Source organism: Neomonachus schauinslandi, chromosome 3 (assembly GCF_002201575.2).
Source record: "Neomonachus schauinslandi chromosome 3, ASM220157v2, whole genome shotgun sequence".
Lineage (NCBI taxonomy): Eukaryota > Metazoa > Chordata > Mammalia > Carnivora > Phocidae > Neomonachus > Neomonachus schauinslandi.
In genome coordinates this window covers 34,975,641-34,994,675 of record NC_058405.1, presented here as the reverse complement: position 1 = coordinate 34,994,675, position 19,035 = coordinate 34,975,641, and the positions used below count along the sequence as shown (strand labels likewise).

At 34.7% G+C, this 19,035-nt stretch overlaps 1 protein-coding gene across 1 annotated transcript in view; it reads right to left on the bottom strand.

The window, feature by feature from the left end:
- DACH1 (dachshund family transcription factor 1) overlaps nt 1-19,035 on the bottom strand; it is a 425,055-nt gene that overhangs the window by 237,557 nt on the left and 168,463 nt on the right. Inside the window, exon 2 of the mRNA XM_021697891.2 lies at nt 7,530-7,645. Within this exon, the coding sequence (XP_021553566.1) occupies nt 7,530-7,645 (116 nt within the window). The remainder of the gene's footprint in view (nt 1-7,529; nt 7,646-19,035) is intronic.

The following is a 19,035-nucleotide window of genomic DNA, read 5'->3' as shown; positions in this document are numbered from 1 at the left end:
TTATATTCCTATTCAGTTAGGTTTATATTAGTGCTTTCAGAAGTTTTATCACAATGTTGGTTTATCTGATTACATAGCCAGATAAAATCCTTAGGTGTTTATCAAGCACAATGTTTTCAAATCAGATCTTAAGTTCATTCATGACCAGGGCAATGAAGATTTTAGGAGACTGAATGCAAGACTTTATTAATACTGCTGTCTTTCTGACATTTGTCAAGTTCTCTTGAAATGTTTGATCCTGTCAGTACTTTCAATAAGCAAATCTACTTCTTTATACAGAAGAGTGTGAAGTTGTAAAAATTATCCCCAAAATGCATGCAGGAAATATTTTAAAAGTCCAACATGATATGGTTAAATTTTTAATAACAAACCAGGAGCACATCATTAAGGGAAGGAGTTGAAACTTTGAAGTTAGCCGTAGAAAGGAAAGTCTATCAAAGACAGAGAAGGAGCCTGCACAAATAATTGTTTATCTTGCTTTACATGACTTCGTTCTACAGCATCTTTAGGAATATTCAAGGTGTATCTATAGCAGAATTGGTTGTTTTTCCTAAATGAACAATATTTTTATTTCTTAGCTCTCTTGATTAGGGAGGGAACCAAGATAGTAAGAGCATCTCTTACTGGGCAAGAAATTGCAGTGAGCAATAAAAGACATGTATCATACTGTATAACCAAGGGATTAGAACACTGTCTGAGAATCTTACAATAAATGGATAGTCCACAAAGCCCCAACTAGTCCACACACCATCCACTATCATAATCAAAAGTTGACTCAAATCTGATTTGCTTTTCTTAATGTAAATAAACTTCTCTTCTGTCAAAGGAGGCATCATATTACTAAAAAAGAAGCAAATAATGCCTTGCAATTAGTCAATTACAGATACTAGCAACTTCATTACTTCAAATCTACTGAGAGAGAAGTGTAAGTAGATTATAACACATACTATGGCCCAGTGTAGGCATGTAAGAACACAGAACTCAACAGAAACTTGGAAGAGAGAAACAAATTACGGAAAGGGCTGTAATTTTCTTCTAAATTAAGTAGATGGGAGGTCTGTCCAGAAGTCTAGTAATATGTGGTTACCTAATTAAATCTAAAAATAACAGATCTTTGCTCTAAAAGCTTAGAAAAAAAGACATTTATGAATTTCTATTATGCAAGTAATAGACCCGGGGCATATTGTGATTGGACTGAAATGCTTGATTCTAATACATATTACAAATTTGATAAAGTAAATATATTTATTATATAGTTCCTCATACCAAAGCTGTATGTACACTTAGTTAAATTAAGAGCTATATTTTATTCATATATGTATTAAACTAATTCTATATCAAGACACTGTGGGCACAATGAGGATTCCAATCCTTAAGAACCATATAATATAGTATATAATATGCAGGAATTTTAAAGACTAATGAGTTCTATGTTGCCATTTATTTCCATAAATATTGCTTCTCTAGAGTATCAATTTGGAGATATAAATTTCATCAAGTGTTGATGATAATACTTAAATGTAGTCATCATAACCTATAAACAAATGAATTAAAGCCCTCCATTTACTTAGTACACCTCCTTTAGGCTCTACCCTCTGAGTCTTTAATCTGGAGTCTAACCCATGCTTAATAGGATTTTTAAAGTACATTACGTAACACCACTGTTGAAATCTGCAACTTGGAAGCCTAATAATTCATCTCAGAAATCCTTTACTAAACATATATTAGCCATATTCACTGAACAAATATTTATTTTCAATATCTGCTTCTGTGGCAAGCAGTAGTCTACATACTGGGATACCACAGCGAACAAAAATCACAAAAATCTCCCAAACGCATGTCTACAACACCACGCTTCGGCCCTTCAGAGTACCTCACCCAGCGACTTGCCAGAAGTGGTAAGCTAATATGACCCCCAGTTTATGCCCATATCCTCATGTAGGGAACCTATGAACGCCACTTTCTATGGAAAAAGATATTTTGCAGACGTGATTATGTTAAGGATCTCGAGATGAGAATATTCGCCTGGATTATCTAATGAGGTCTAAATATGTTCACAAATGTCCTTACAAGAGAGGCGGAATTTTATACACCTGTGCCTGCGCGTGTGCGCGCGCGCGCGCGCGCGCACACACACACACACACACACACACACACAGGAAAAGGCAGAAATTAGAGGGAGGGAACTACCAACCAAGAAGAAATGCTGGCAGTTACTAGAAGCTCAGCGTCAAGGAACAAAGGATCCCCAAGAGCCCCCAGAGGCAGTGTGGCCCTGCTGACTCCTTGATCTGGCAGAATGATACCAATGTTGGATTTCTACAGAATTATGAGAGAACAAATTTTCATTTACTTAAGTCACCAAACGATGGGATAATTTGTTACAGCAGCCCCAGGTAAGTAACACAGTATCCAGTAAAAGTTTTAAAACTAAGTAAGTTATATGATGAAGTCTAGTGTTTAAGCTGGCCTTTCAAAAAAAACAAACAAACAAAATATTTTCTTTTTCCCTTCAAGAAAAACATAAAGGGAACATGCATTAAATACTGATAAGTTAAATGCACTAGCCTCAAAATGTCTAGTGAGTGAAGTTCACAAACGTTTACCACATATAAATGTATGAAAATGCATGCATACACATACTACATAACATTAATGGTTTAAATCGTTTGTATCATATTTACTCTTTGAGTAAAGCATTCAGTAGATTGTTATGTTTAATTTATTAGTGAAGACAATCAATCCACTCATGGCTGTTTTACTTGTGCATTTTTCAGTTTTCCTTACTTGTGAGTCTCCCCAGGGAATACAATGCATTTGTTTTAATAAACTTCTCAAAATACAAGGCACATTTCCATACTATGAATTTTCTCCCCAGAAGTGGAAATGTTTAATGCATTTAAGATGTTACAAATGCTGATAATGCAAAAAGGGGTAGTTCAAATGTTGTTGCCGGTTAGTTAGTAGCATTTAGCCAGAAAAATAAAAATATATAAACTTTGGGTATACTCCTTTGAATTACAAATACACATGAGAATACTTTCCTATCATCTTTTTGTTTTTTAAGAAAAGAATGTTTCAATGGGATTAACTCTGGATTAACATTGTCCTGGTCTAGTATTTTTTCCAAAATGGTAAAATTGCGCTTAGAAGTTCTTACTTTTTAGAGATAATGCACATGTATTTACAATTGCTTTCTTTATCTTGAATGCCTATTGGTTATGTGCCGACAAGGTCACAGTGAGAAAGATATGCTCAAGAAGCAAAACTATAAATCATTCATTCAGTTTGCGTATATTTAAATTGGTTTTTTTTTCTAAGTCAAATGCAACTATTTGGGTCTCACCGAGTTACTTCTTAATACTTATATAAAATTGTATTTCAAAACTAGTTTGCATTCTGCCCTAAAGATAAAAATCAGGAAGTTGGCCAAATACACTAGCCAAATTGCACTCCTGGCACAAGAGGGGAATATTTAGAATTCCTAAATAACTCTTCCCTTAATTGTAAAATGGACACAATTCTATAAAAAGTACGAATGTTATTGGAACTCTGTTGCTAGGATAAATTTATTCCAAACTGGTATTTGTTATCAAAAATGATTTATGACATGTACTCAGTCCAAATAAGTGTAGAGAGCACTACAGGGGGCATTGCGTTGTAAGACTCTACAAAGAGCCTTCTTTCTTTCATTAACTTCCACTTCTGGTTGCCATGGCATCCTGTGACAACCATAAATTTTGGAAATTATCACCATCTGCCCACGCCCCCTTCTAAGGTTACACACAAGCCCACTCAAGCGACCAAAATAACAAATAAAAACTTGATAAGCAATCTCAAAGTTTTTCTTTTAATTATAGATACCTAAGTACATGATATTAGGGCTGGGAAAATACTTTAAAAAAAAACACATAAAGGTAGTCTTCTTTTTTTCCTGAGAAAACAGATGCCTCCAGGAAAGATTATCATTTAATTCCAATGTTCAATTCTTGAAAAGAAAACATGAGGGAATGATTAAGAACAAACTGATAGATTTTTATAAATTTGTCAAAATTAATAAATTTTCTTTTTCACAGGACCAATTTTGGCAACGTCAAAGGTAAATTTGCATTGTTTATACTTTTCAAATGGTAATACTGTGAGTCCAAAAGTACAGGTCAATGTTCACAGTAGGTTACAATTTAAATTTTAGAAAGGATTTGAGATTTTAGGGACAGGGGTTGTTTGTTTTCTTTCTTTGTTTTCTTGAGGATTAAATGCTGTTTGTTTGCTTTACTAGTTTTAGAAACATGATTTCCAGGCCTTTTAAAGATACTGATATAACTATAGACTCTTGGAAATACATTTTTAAAATTCCAAACCCACAGGTTAAAAACATAGTAGAAACATCATCAAACCACTTTGCTTAATATCAACAATACTGATACGTAACTTCTTCATTAAGTTTAAAAAAATAACTAACACACTTCACATTCCCCATCTTAGAAAGAAAAAAAAATGTGTTTTTTTTTTAAAGAAAGTCACGAATATAGAAAAGAAAGTAGCAAATATAAATAAAGTCCCGGCACATAAAATTCTATATATTCATAGTAAATCATATTCCCTGAATACACTAAGTTCTCCTTGGGAGAAAAGTGTACACTCTTTTGAGAACTATAAGATTTCTTTAAGACCATTGGATTTCCAGTTAATGTTTAAAGTGAGTAAATAATCCAAGGGATGGAAATATTAGTCTGTGTTCAACTAAAATCTAAACTTCTCCATCTAGAAAAATTTTGTGCAGAAAAAGCAATCACATCAAATATATTAAGATAACAGAATTCATGTGCAACAAATTCCTGGCAGGTATAAATCTTTGGATAATCTCTGAAAGTTGAAAGTAAGTGAAATAAATGTGGAATTTATAGGAGAAAGGAAAAAAGAGAGGGGAGGCAAACCATAAGAGACTCTTAACTCTAGAGAACAAACTGAGGGTTGCAGGAGGGAAGGTGGGTGGAGGGGTGGGCTGAAGGGGTGATGGGTGTTAAGGGGGGCATTTGTGATGAGCACTGGGTATTATATGTAAGTGATGACACACAAATTCTACTCCTGAAACTAATATTACACTATATGTAAACTAACTAAAATTTAACTAAAATTTACACTACATGTAAACTAACTAAAATTTAAATAAAAACTTGAAACAAACAAATAAAAAAGAAAGTAAGTGAAATAGCTAATAGTAAGGCCATGCTCCCCATGTCTTAAAGTCATTCGCTGGGCTCTATAGAGCACTGAGCTGTTCAAACCTACTTTTCAATCCATTTTACCCTCTTGATGAGCCTCTATTTCCTCATCTAAAACAAATTTTCTAGAACATGACTCTTTAAGGTCTTTTTCAATATAATGCTTAATAAGCTTGAAAGAAATTCTGTTTTCTGGGTTCATGACATACTAAGAAGAACAAAAGTAAACAAACAAACAACAACAACAACAAAAAAAACATGTTTGAGAAGAACATCACAGCAACTGAAATACATGAAATTGATCCTACTTCAAAAATGAATGTCCATAATAATGAGTCAAGTTTAAATTATCTTCGGTGTCTCTGTTCACCAAGCCAGGGAATTATATATTTCAGAAAGGGGTCTATGGAAAATAACTTAATATTTTGATTTTCAGTTTTGGCATATGATCATCACTTAGAAACTTTACTTACCCTAAAGTTACATGATGCTGTTAACTATGTGAGGTGTTGCTATACTTAGACTGTGATGAAATCATCTTATTTCTTCACTATTTTGATAACGAACTATTTATTGTCTTCCCCTTAAAAGATTAAATGTTGATGATATTGATGATTTGGAACCAGATCTTCCCTATCTTAATATGAATACAATCTAAAATACGTTTCACCCATAAGATAACTGCAACGCAAAATTTTCAAATACAGAATAATGATTATTAAAATGATTTTTTAAAATCCCCATAACACAGTTCATTGAGAAGTTAATTAAGTCAACAATTCTTTCTTCTAGCACACCTGAGTCTTTCAAGCATAAAATATGAACAGTTAAGATTTTAGTTACATCTAGGCTATATGGTACCAAAAAATCGCCAAATTTTCAGATCAGGAAATTTTATCTAAATAAAAACAGTTAAATTTAACAAAGCACTGCCTATTTCTTTTCTGAATCTCAAATTTGGAATTAGAATTTCAGCCAGTAGGATTCAATCACTTGAGAAACACGACTAATTAAACAAATGGAAATGATGATACTCATTCTGTAATTGGGTCATTTTCAGCTATTGATTTCATTTTTCTATGTCTCAAATTTTCATCTGCAAAATTAGCATAAAAATACAACTCTCTGTGGCACTTTAAATAATTTGCTGTTAAGTATATACCATGGTACCTTACTGGAAAAAGATTAAATATATAAAATGAACAAATGGTTTGAAATTCAACTCAACAGATGTTTGATAAAGGTCCACAAAGGTGAAAGAACTGTTTAGGCATCCTCACAAAAATAAAGTTGAATTAAAATAATCATGCCTTCAAAGAGCTTTCTACCAAATTTGGAATATGAAATCAGATTATCCATAATGGTATCATAGCATAGAGAAAGAGAAATGTTACAAAATAAAAGAAAACACTGATAGGGGAATTCAGAGAAAAGAGGAAGACTCTCTCCTCATCTTGCCAGATTATTCTTCCTGTATCAGTTTGTGTTACATGGCAATTGTGTTTATATGTATATCTCCTCAATAATCTCCTGGTGATGGTAAGAATGAATATAAATAAAATCACCATAATTATTATTTTAATTTGCTCATTGGTTTGGATGAAACATGGAAAGTGGGCAAACGTGTTAAGTAAATAAAAGACTCAATGAACACATCCAAGGGGTAGAATCAAATGAGTTATTTTCGTATCTAGTGCATTATTAAAGTTGTTTGTGGTATGGAACTTATGCAGTCAAGACTATTCTTTTTTCTTGCACATTTTTAAAATTCCAGAAGTGACCATCTTTCAGATGTTTCTAATGGAAATGTATTCACACTATAGTTTGAAAAAATAGAGGAGATATTTTATTGACATAGTTACTGTCTTGTTTGGATGCATTTCAGTCTATTTCGGAGTTCTTATGAATGAAAACATAAATTTAGAATCCAGAGACCTGAATTTGAATAACCACTAACAGTTACAAGCTAATTGACCTTGGGAGAGTCACTTGATTCTCTCCTAGCTTTGATTACTTACCAGGAAAATAGGGATAATAATTTGTTGTTTGAAATTAGTGAGAGGATTAATTAGAATCACTCCTAGCACTGTGCTCGATTTAGCTCCTTTCATTTTATTTTAAATAAAGAAATGATGATAACCCTAATGCAGTTTTGCAAGAAATTCTCATCGGTAACATAATGTTAGTGTGCACAAAACACAATTGATGGGTATAAATATCTATGTAAACATACATATACATATATAAGAACTATGACATTGGCTGACTTTTAATGTTTTTGGTATAAATGGGTAGTATTCTTACCTGTTGGTGGGATTATCCCAGGAGACATGAGGCCAGGGACAGAATGTGGCATGATATGAGAGTTCTCTGGGGAGGTGACACTTTGAGTCCTCTTAGGAGGCCTTCCAGGTCTAGAACTGAAACAAACAAACAAAAAATTTTTACAATTAAGCTGTTGTCTTACACATCATTTCAAAGTTGTTTCAAGTGGTAACATGGACTGTAAATAAATTTGTTTCAAGGACGGTTGCTTTTGCAGTTAGATGTAATAGACTTCCATCACTAATTAGATTACATGCTGAATTCATTTTCCTCATTGAAGATCAGCCACTCTTGATGCATAATTCATAGCCTGCACCTCGTTACCTGCTTCTTCATATTAATATCTATACACAGTTTGAATTGCCTCGTTTGCATATGCTAAAGTTCTGCATGCAGCCTTCAGCACGAAAATTATGCACTAACTTGTAATAATTATTACAGTCAGCCTGCTATTGATTTATGAGACTTTTAAAAACCAAATATGTGTAGTACTTGTAATGAATGATATTTTAAGGTTCTTCAGGAAATTAAAAGGCAATGGCTGCCTAAGGAAATGTTCTGCTTGTTTGATTTAATACTACAGTTAGCTGGGAGGTGGAATGAAAGAGTGATTCAGACCTATAGCACATTTTTCGATGATATGTTTTATTACTTCGCACTGCTAGCCTGATATCTAGATGATAAATGACAATACATATCTAATGTGTGAAAAGGTCTTGCAATTTCTTTATTTTTTGTCATTTAAAAGATAAGTCAAGTTATCATTTAACCCTATTCTATTTAAATGAACAGCCCCACTAGGTTGCTTTACTTTAATCCACTAAAATAAACTGCAAGGGCTTAGGATTATTTGCAGGACGTCGTTGAGAAACTGCCAGTATAGCATCTTATATCTGCCTTTAGGATAAATAAAAATACATTGTGTTTGTGTTTTAGCGGTACTTGTCCTTTACATGCCTATTGCATGAGATTAACTTTTAAAATTTTAAAAGCACAAGGTGAAAAAGAGGTAAGCGTTTACTATTTTTGCATGAGAATAACATGAAGAATATAATTTTAGCAATTCTTGAAACAAATACACTTAGCATTATGTTTCTCCTTTCTGCCCCTGTATCATGAATCCGCTTTTGTGAAATGTTTTTCCATCGTCTGGGCAATATGTGCCTTGACATCTCAGAACCACCAGAAAGAGCCTTCATAAGTTCACATTTCCATGTGAGCCTCAACTGAGATCCTTTGCCTTATCAGAAGATTCAAAGATCTTGCCTTTATTATTTAGTGTAAGTAATATATGTGATCATTTAACAATTATTAAGCACTTGCTGTTTTCAAAGCAGTACACTGTGGAGATTAATTTGGGAGAATGGGTTCTTTAGTCTTCAGGAGTTTATGCTCTTGCCTAAGAGGGACAATCTGGTGCATAAATAACTATGGCGCATGCCAGAATGTGCTAAGTGTCATAAGAAAGTTGCAATCTGAATACTGATTGGAGGTTAGGCTAGATGATGATACTTCCATGTTGAGGGAAGGGAGATGAGATTTCATGGCAGTAGAAGCATTAGAAGAGTATTCTGCAGGATGAGTTAGGTAGGCATGGAGAGGAAAATAATGGAAGAAAAGTGCACTCCAGTGAGAATATGAGAGATGAATGGAAACATGCCAATGTATGAATGTACAGGATTATCTCCATTGAGCCAAAAAAAAGTCAAGAAAGATGGGGAGAGAAGAGGGATAATGCTAGATTTACTGCCTGGGGCCAGATCCTGAAGGGCTTTGAACCAAAAGCAAGGAGACTGTGAGTTTGTTTTGCTATTCCATAAGGACATTCTCCCTCATATTATAGTATCTGTCTGGCTACTTATTCTTATTTGTCATTATTATTCTTCATCTTCAGCTGTTTCTTTAACTCTTGTTATGTTATGTGCCTAGGGTTAATCAACAGCCCTCTGATAGTCTCCATTCTTCCTGAGTAATCCTGCTATTGACATCCCTGAGATGCTAAGGAATAATGGCTAAATGTATATCTACAGCCTAGGTCTTCCTCCTGGGATTCACATAGATTAATGCCCGTCTACTGGAAATCTCTGTTTAGATGTTCTTTAATAATCTAAGACTCAACTTGTCCAAATCTGAACTCATCTTCCCCATTAAAACCTCTCTCTCTTTCCCTGGTTCAGCAAAATGGCACCTAACCGACTAAGCCAAAAATCCAGGACTCAGCTGTTTCTCCCCCACTCCCCCAACCTCCACCCTGTACACTCAAATATCATCCCAATGAAGATGTCTCTCTGATCCATTCTCCTTTCTCTATCCCTACTTCTATCTTCCAGGTCAATCCCTCATTTCTTATTTAACCTACTATTACAGCCTTCTGAACTCCTCTAAGATCTACCTCCAACTTCGTTCCACTATAAAGCCTAGAGTCCAGAGTCAAGACAACTCTCCATACTGATCTCAGAAGGATTTTTCTAAAATGCAAATTTGATTCATGTTTTCCATTTGCTTAAAAATATCAGTAGTTCTCCATAAGATTCACACTCCTTACCACGGCACCAAAGCCTTCCAATGCTTGGCCCCTGCCTACTTTTCCAATCTCATCATTTTATTCTTACATTCATGGCCCCCCTAAATGAAGTGTGTCACAAGTTGCTTTGGTCTCCCATTACACCACCTTTATAGATGCTGCCTCCTTTGCCACCAAAGCCTTTTCTACACCAACTCACCCTCATCCCCATTCACCTGGCTAAACTTGGCTAAACTTTAACTATCCTTCTTACTAACCACTTCTAGTTAGTATGCTTTCTATGCACCATGATAACCCATGGTGAACAATTCTATTATAGCTCTCTCTGCACTGATCGTAGTAATCTGTGCATTTGTTTTACTCTCCAGCATACATGGCAGAAAGTGTATAAAATATATCTTTGTGTCCTAAAAACTTAACTCAGTGCCCGGATTACTATATATATTTATTTTCTTTCTTTTTTTCTTCTTTTCACTTTATGTATTTAAATAAGTTTTAATCCAACTTAGGAAGCCCTTTCCCCAAAATTCGTCAAGTATCCTACGTCATCCATTCCAGTGGTCTTGAAGTTTCCAGGAAATGAAAAGTAAGGTATGACAAAAGCTTGGAATTTTGAGTGTCAGGATAATCCTAAATTACATCAGAGGTAGGGATCCGAAGGGGTATGTGCACCCCGATGTTTATAGCAGGAATGTCCACAATAGCCAAACTATGGAAAAAGCCAAGATGTCCATCAACAGATGAATGGATAAAGAAGATGTAGTGTATATATACAATGGAATATTATGCAGCCATCAAAAGGAATGAAATCTTGCCATTTGCAACAATGTGGATGGAACTGGAGGGTATTATGCTGAGCGAAATAAGTCAATCAGAGAAAGACATGTATCATATGATCTCACTGATATGAGGAATTCTTAATCTCAGGAAACAAACTGACGGTTGCTGGAGTGGTGGGGGGTGGGAGGGATGGGGTGGCTGGATGACAGACATTGGGGAGGGTATGTGCTATGGTGAGCGCTGTGAATTGTATAAGACTATTGAATCACAGACCTGTACCTCTGAAACAAATAATACATTATATGTTAAAAAAAAAAAAAAAAAGATAGCAGGAAGGGAAAAATGAAGAGGGGGAAATCAGGGGGAGACGAACCATGAGAGACTATGGCTCTGAGAAACAAACTGAGGGTTCTAGAGGGGAGGGGGTTGGGAGGATGTGTTAGCCTGGTGATGGGTATTAAAGAGGGCACATACTAAATGGAGCACTGGGTGTTATAAAAGAATTTCGGGGTGAAAGTAGCTTGCTCCATGAATCTACAAGAGTTCATTTGCCTTCTCCCCAGGAAAATTCCAATTGTGTGCTTATATTCTGCATATCATGGAACACTACATCAAAGTAATGTATGGTGATTAACATAACATAATAAAATTTAAAAATTTTTTTAAAAATTACATCAGAGGTCCAGAGAAAGAACACAGAGATACTGAGAGATCTCAAGCAAGACGCCATGGAGAAAGTGGGAAAGGAAAAGGAAACTAACATTTGAAAGTTTTAATTTGTTTTGCTTTTAAAGAAAATGCAACTGTTTAAGAGTACTTTATTATTTAGGCCACAGGAGCTATCCTCACTGCCCTCACTCTGGAAGTGGAAGTCAGGCTACTAAGTAGGAACACTTTAGTTCACGCTGTGATTAGAATAGACCCAGTGGGCTCCTTTCACCCCAGATATCTCCTGCCCAATCTATCACACTGCCTCCAATTCCGCCAATAGAGATTTACTGCTTTCAGTCTTGAAGCCTTAAGATCTTTTAAAGCCTTCCATTAAAATGCAAATACCCCTGGTGGTAGTAACAGCCTAAAGCCATCAACTAACACCCTACTGAGGATTACTTTACAATTAGAAGAGAGTACAGTTTTGAGATATCTACTCAAAGAACGGAAGGGACTGGAAGAAAAGATTTGGAAGAATAGTCAAGTCACTCACACTTGAATAAGAATTTTCCAGAATAAGAGTAAGACCACTAGAACCTCTCCTTGGAGTTATACATAACTTCCTGGCAGAGGGGAAGTTAGAAGGTTTATTTATTAACAAGACTTTCCTCTATCCTCCATGACCTATAGTTCGGTTAGTTCCTCTTATTGATGGGTTTGGTGTTTTACCTTTACTGCAGTCTTAGTCACTAACTAACAGAGGGTTTGTCTCTAGGGAAGAGAACCGAATTGTAAAATACTTGAATATTTAAATTACTTTCCACAGAGCTTTAGGGAAATTCCAAGAGAACCATTGTGGTACTGTGGCCTTCTGGCCACACAGGTATTGTCTTGATAACTCAATCTTCAAATGCTGGCTGTACCAATTTACTAGAAAGTGTGGCCTTGATCAAGCCACAGGTTAGCTGTAACTTCTCTGAAAACATCTGATTAAATTAGGACTTTTTTTTTTTTAAGTGGACCTATTTACTTTGTAAGAAAGAAGTTATTCTTGGAAAGAAAAAATAAAAACTTAACCGAAAAGAAGAAATGAAACAATCAGCAAAAGCATTTCCTGTTGGAATGATCAATGGCCTCAGTAGTAGCCACCTTGAAGCCATCTTACCTGTAACAGTAACCCAGCTCTACCCAAGAGGATTAGAACAGCTGAACTTTCCTAATTCTAATAAAAGCAGAAGACCTCACTTAAATAAATTATTACCTTTAACAGCTTGAATGAAATCAAATTTATGACTTTGGTAATTGTTTTTGCCAGCTTTACACATCAGCCATAGTGCAGCCTTTAGTATTTTCAACCATCTGCATTAAAAGAGGAGAGCAATGGCTTAGAGGTGTCTAACTCCACACTTAATATCTCACTTACTTAGGAATCCACCCAGGCACGCTCTTTCCTGCAGTTCTGAATAAAAAAGCTTTCTTTTCCAGACAGATCCCTGGGCAGATGTCTCTCCTTAGTTCACACCATTAAATCAGTCTCATGCTAATTTCTGTCTCTCTCCCACAACTGTATAATGTTTACCAACTCTTCCTAGTCCTTTATTGTACTTATTCAGGGTGAAGTAAAAATCCAACTTAACAAAAGAACACTAAAGTGATATGAATTAATAAGAAGCTAAATGCATCCAAAGAGTGGAGGCATTTAAAATGTTAGAGGGAGGGTACATCACAGAGTTTTCAATCCCCAACCTTCTCCATAGACATCATCTTCTGCTAATCTTTTCTGTAGTTTTTGAGAAATTAAGTTCAATTTTCTTCCTGAGAGTTGGAACAGAGAAACATGTAAAATCCAGAAAGAGACTGTGATGGTTATGAGTTAGGAAATGCAAAAGTAGCTACTAGCAGAAATTTTGGTTCTAAATCCTACCCGCTTAAAGAAGGGTTCCATTCAAACGTTCAATTCATTCATCCATCTATCTGAGAGAAAGGCGCTACTGTAGGACAAGCAATGGGCTAGGCATTAGCGTTGCAAGAATAAAGACACACTCCCTTCTTTGAAGAGAAAGACAAAATGAAATAGCCTGTAGTGCAGAACTAAAATACATGGCAGCAAGTGAGCATTGATTTTAGTCTTTAGTTGGGAATACAAACAAGAATTTTGGGGTGAAAGTAGCTTGCTCCATGAATCTACAAGAGTTAATTTGCCTTCTCCCCAGGAAAATTCCAATTGTGTGCTTATATTCTGCATATTTTTTTCTAGTAAACTACTTCTACAAAGCCAAGCCAAAATGTATGAGAACTATGACTAAATATACAGTCAAATATATAAGACACACACACACACACATTCAGATTTCTAATTGGAAAGGTACAATCTCCCTAAGGATTTACATATCCACTTGAACATTCTGAAGTCATGAAGAATGAAGTTTATAAAGAGATTATGAGAAAATGCTTATGTTCTAAATTAAATGAAAAAAGCAAGATAAAACCTTCAGATATGCACATAATGGAGCACAAGAGAGATAGGGAAATTAAGTAAAAAAGCAATGAACATACATAGAAAAAAGACTGGAAGGAAACATACTAACATATTAGAAGGGATAATCACTGGTTGAAGTAATACATATTTTTTCTATATCTGAAGATTTTAGATTATCTGTCAAAAGCATATCTTAATTTAAAATATAAAAACAAACTTTTTCACATTATTTGTTTAACACTTTAATGACTGGCCATATTTTTTAGATAATTCCTTGTGGACAAACCATGATCCTGGCTAAACTTGATCAGTGCCTGAGATTTACCTCTCCACATAGCAAACTAGATATAATTTATCCTCTTAATCTTTATTGTATAGTTCAGTTCTAAAGATCAAATAAAAAGCAGATAATTATATGTAAAAATATTACCCTTGTGAGAACTATAAAATTAATTTAAATAATCATTGATATCTTCCAGATTAAATCAACCTCATAAAATAGATCCATCAAAATAAAAAATGCAAAGAACCTCTGAAGATTAATATATGTATATATTTCACTAAAAGAAGCAGCTGATTTATAATCCTCAGTTTATAAATGGGTACTTTTCCCTTAGAAAGATCTTGTTAACTTGCTAGTTGAATTTTTTCAACTTTCTGAAAGACAACAATATACATAATCCAGAAAGCATATTGTTACCATATTTTCCCTTTGCATAGAGCTTTTTTTTTCTATAGCCAGCAAAACTTTGAAGGATACATTACTTTTTTTGCAATGATGGCGAATGTGAGCACTTTCTCAATCTCATATCTCTCATTTGTTTGGACTTCCATGTGTATTTCTCAGTACAAATAGGTTAGGAACTAACTCACCAAAGAGATGATTTCCCACAGTCACCAAAATACCAAGTTCCACGGGACAGGCATTTAAAATATCACCAGCTGACACTTGGAGAGCACCCTCAGATTACTGCTCATGACCACAAAGCACCCAATAGTCCCTCAACTCTTTATAGGGCAGGTGTTATAAACTGAATTGTGTTCCCCCCACAGCCATACGTTGAGACCCTAGCCCTAATGTGATGGTATTTGGAGATGGGGCCTTTGGGAGGTAATTAAGCTTAGATGAGGACATATCAGTGAGGACCTCATGATGAGATTAGGGACCTTATAATTAGAGACACCAGAAAGCTTGTTTGCTCTCTCTCAGCTATGTGAGGACACAGTGGGAAGGCCATCTCTAACCAATGAAGAGAGCCATCACCAAAAATTGACCATGCTGGTACCCTGATCTCAGACTTCCACCTCCAGAACTATAAGAAAATAATTTTCTGTTGTTCCAGTGACCCAGTTTATGGTATTTTGTTATGGCAAACTGAGCAAGACTAAGAAGAAAATTCTGTATATAACTGAATAAATACATATACAAACACAAAATAAAATTTCCTTTGAAAAATAATTTAAAATAATTTTTAAAAAATGTTCTGTGCTCAAATTAATTTGGGAAATGCCCAGTTAATTCTATTCAAAGTGCATGTGTGTTGTGGAAGCACTTCACAAATTCCCAAAGCTTTTATTTATTTTTTTTAAAGATTTTATTTATTTATTCATGAGAGACAGAGAGAGAGAGACAGAGGCAGAGGGAGAAGCAGGCTCCCCGCAGAGCAAGGAGCCCGATGCGGGACTCAATCCCAGGACCCTGGGATCATGACCTGAGCCGAAGGCAGACGCTTAACTGACTGAGCCACCCAGGCGTCCCCAAAGCTTTTAATACTTTTATTTTGTGGGACAGTTTCTCAGAGTTTTCACTATGCTGATATGTATTATTAATCTCTAAGAATGTGGTAAAATAGGTATTCATGAAACTTGGTTTACCATGAAACCAGTTATTTCCAGTGAGTTTGTTTAGAGACTTATGACCTAGTGGAATATGTTCTTCCTAACAGTATGCTTATATTTAAATTATGGAAATCCCTCGTGCCTCAACATTACCAAGCCATGCTGTGTCACAGGCCACATGAAATTGTCACATGTGAATTATTTTCTAAGGACAAGAAAAGCAGGTATTCACATATTCTACGAGTTGTAAGACTTGATAATTACTCAAAACACAAGGTTAAAATGAATAAACTGAAATCTTCACTAACAAAAAATAAATAGGAGTTGGAATTAGCTACTCTGGTGAAGAAGAATTATTGTTGCCTCTGACTTCAAAACTCATGCTATCTAGGCCTGAAATAGTATCAGAAATTTATTTAACACAAAACCTGTTGCACAGGTCACTGACAAAATATCTGAATCTCCAGCTTAGTTAGAGCTACTAAATACTGAATAAGAAATTATGCCCAAAAGAGTTATAACATATCAGAATGTAACTAAGCTACTCATAAACATTTAAGTTAACAAATAATGACAGCCAAAATACTAAAGAGAGTCCTTGTTGGACAGGTTACATACTTGGGATAATCCAGTCCTTAACATTTATAAGCCCCTCTCCCCTTTTTTAGAATCTATACATATGGGCTACCTTAAAAAATTCTTTAAAATTAATGTAATGTATTTAGTTATATTAATCTCAGAATTAATATAATAATCTTAGTTTCAATTCCTTAATTTAGGGAATATATTTTTTAAGATTAATTTTTGTCAAAGCATATTATATGAATTATTTACTTACATCAATGATAAGTGACACCTTAGAAGTATATCTAGTGATTCATCATAAAAATACATTCAGATTGTATTAATATTTTGTGGATTAAAAAGCAGTTTAATGAAACTTAAAGTTTTAATTAAAAAATATAAATGTTTAATATTGTTTATTTTTATATTTCCATAGCATATACTGTTCATCAGCATATATGATATTTCTCCCAGTGAGGACATTGTTTGCAAATGTTGTTGAGCAACATGCTTGTCTAGAAAGCTAATATTTTTAACCTTTTAATCACCTTACAATTTTCTCTTCTTCTCATAAGCCTTTCAAGCCATAGATGGGTCTACCACAAAATATCTTTCTTTATAATTATCCACAAAGAATGACTATGATCCCTTAAGGGACAAATCCTAAAATAATTAGAAACAATAGTACATGGCTTCCTTAAGATTTTGAGAAGATTTAATTCTCTATCGGCTTCTTTTTCACAGTTCCTGTCATACCTCAAAACCATATTCTATGAAATTTAAATTTAATATTAAAAGATATTCCAACTAAAATAGGCACTATCTAAACTAAACTTTTATACAAACTATAGGCTCCATAGTGACAAAGAAAAAGCTTTATTTCTTAAATTTTTTGATTTAAATTTCAAATTCAGTAGATCTTCTTTGCAATTACTGTTGGCTAGATTTTGAACCAATAGCAATGCAATAGCAATGTATTAAGTCTTTTATTTCACTGGCATATACCATGACCTGTTCCTAAATGTGCAGTGGCTCTGGTTGACTATTAATCTGTTTTTATAGATCATCTTGAATTTGACCCCAAAATACACCCATTGCTTCAATCGCAAAATAATATCCAACTCTCCTCTGTAGCAGGTGCCATTTCCAACACTCTGAATACCCTCTTCCCAAATGTTTTCATTTTATTGTGGAATAGTACATAAAATAATGAAATAATCACAGTCGTATTATATTATCTAACTGGTAGGCTGGCACTGGGCTAAGTTCACTATGTGATCCAACTCCTAATATCCGTAACAAAACTTTAAGATAGGTATTATTATTATCCTTATTTTACTCATGAGAAAATTGAAACACAAGAAAGTAAAATGCCATACTCAATATCCCACACATAAAAAGTAGTAGAGTGGGGTTGGGATGGGTATTAGGATAAATAGGCAAAGGATAGAGGTTTTTTAGGGCAAAGAAAATACTATACATGATACAATAATGGTGGATACAGGTCATTATTCATTTGTCCAACCCAATGGAATATACAATACCAAGAATGGACCCTAATGTAAACTACAGACTGAGTGATTATGATGTGTCAATGTAGGTTCATTAATTGTCCCAAATGTACCTCTCCAGTGGGGGATGTTGACAATGGAGGAGGCTGTGCCTGTGTGAAGGCAGAGGGTATATGGAAATCTCTGTACCTTCTGCTCAGTTCTGTTGTAAACCTAAAACTTCTCTAAAAAAAGTTTTTTTTTTTTTAAATAAGTCTTAAAAAAAAAGTTACAGAGCCAGGTTGTGAACCAAGGCAATCTGATCCAGAGGCCAAGCCCTGAGCACCATGCACTCTGCCTCTGTAGCATATTTGTTTGTTCATTTAGTCAACAAACATTAAATGTTAATGTGCATGACCTTATAATGTGTTCTGGAAATACCAATAAGATACTGTCCCTGAGTTCAAGTAGCTCAGTCTATTTTTGGAAATAGACGTATAAAGAATTGCAATAAATCATGTTAAATACTGCAGTAAAAGTTCCAAGGGACTGTTGTAGGAACATCACAGTAGGGGTATTTCTGGAAAGAAGAGATATCAGCAAACAGGAGTTAGTCAACTGAAGAAGAGGAAAAGGGACTGAGTAAGAAAACACACATAGAAGCACAGCCCTCCCTTACACACACACACACAAACACACACTTCTGTAATGAAATCCCGAATTACTCAAATCCATGCTCATCTTCCTTAAAATGCTAAGTATCACACAATCTAGCACATAATCTTTTTCAAATAGTCTCATAGGTCACATCCCATCTCTCCATATCATCTCCATATTGACCTTGAGAAATATGCTAGACATGTCGGTAGGCACTGATTTTTGGCAAAATGTCTTTAGGACATTATGATTCATTTATCTACTTTAAATGTATCTATGTTGTAAATGTTTCATTTTAGGGGAATTCAAAAACAAGTTGGTGTTATATAATCAATTGTGTAGACGAAATCTGACTCTAACCAGTAATTAATCCATCTCCCTTCCAATATTTTACTCTGACAGGGGTTTGTATCCAGAACAAGTAAACTCTTTAATGACTCAACTGAGTTTTAGCTTTTTTCTATAATTTTTATCTCAATCTTGATCACACTTGTTACTGTA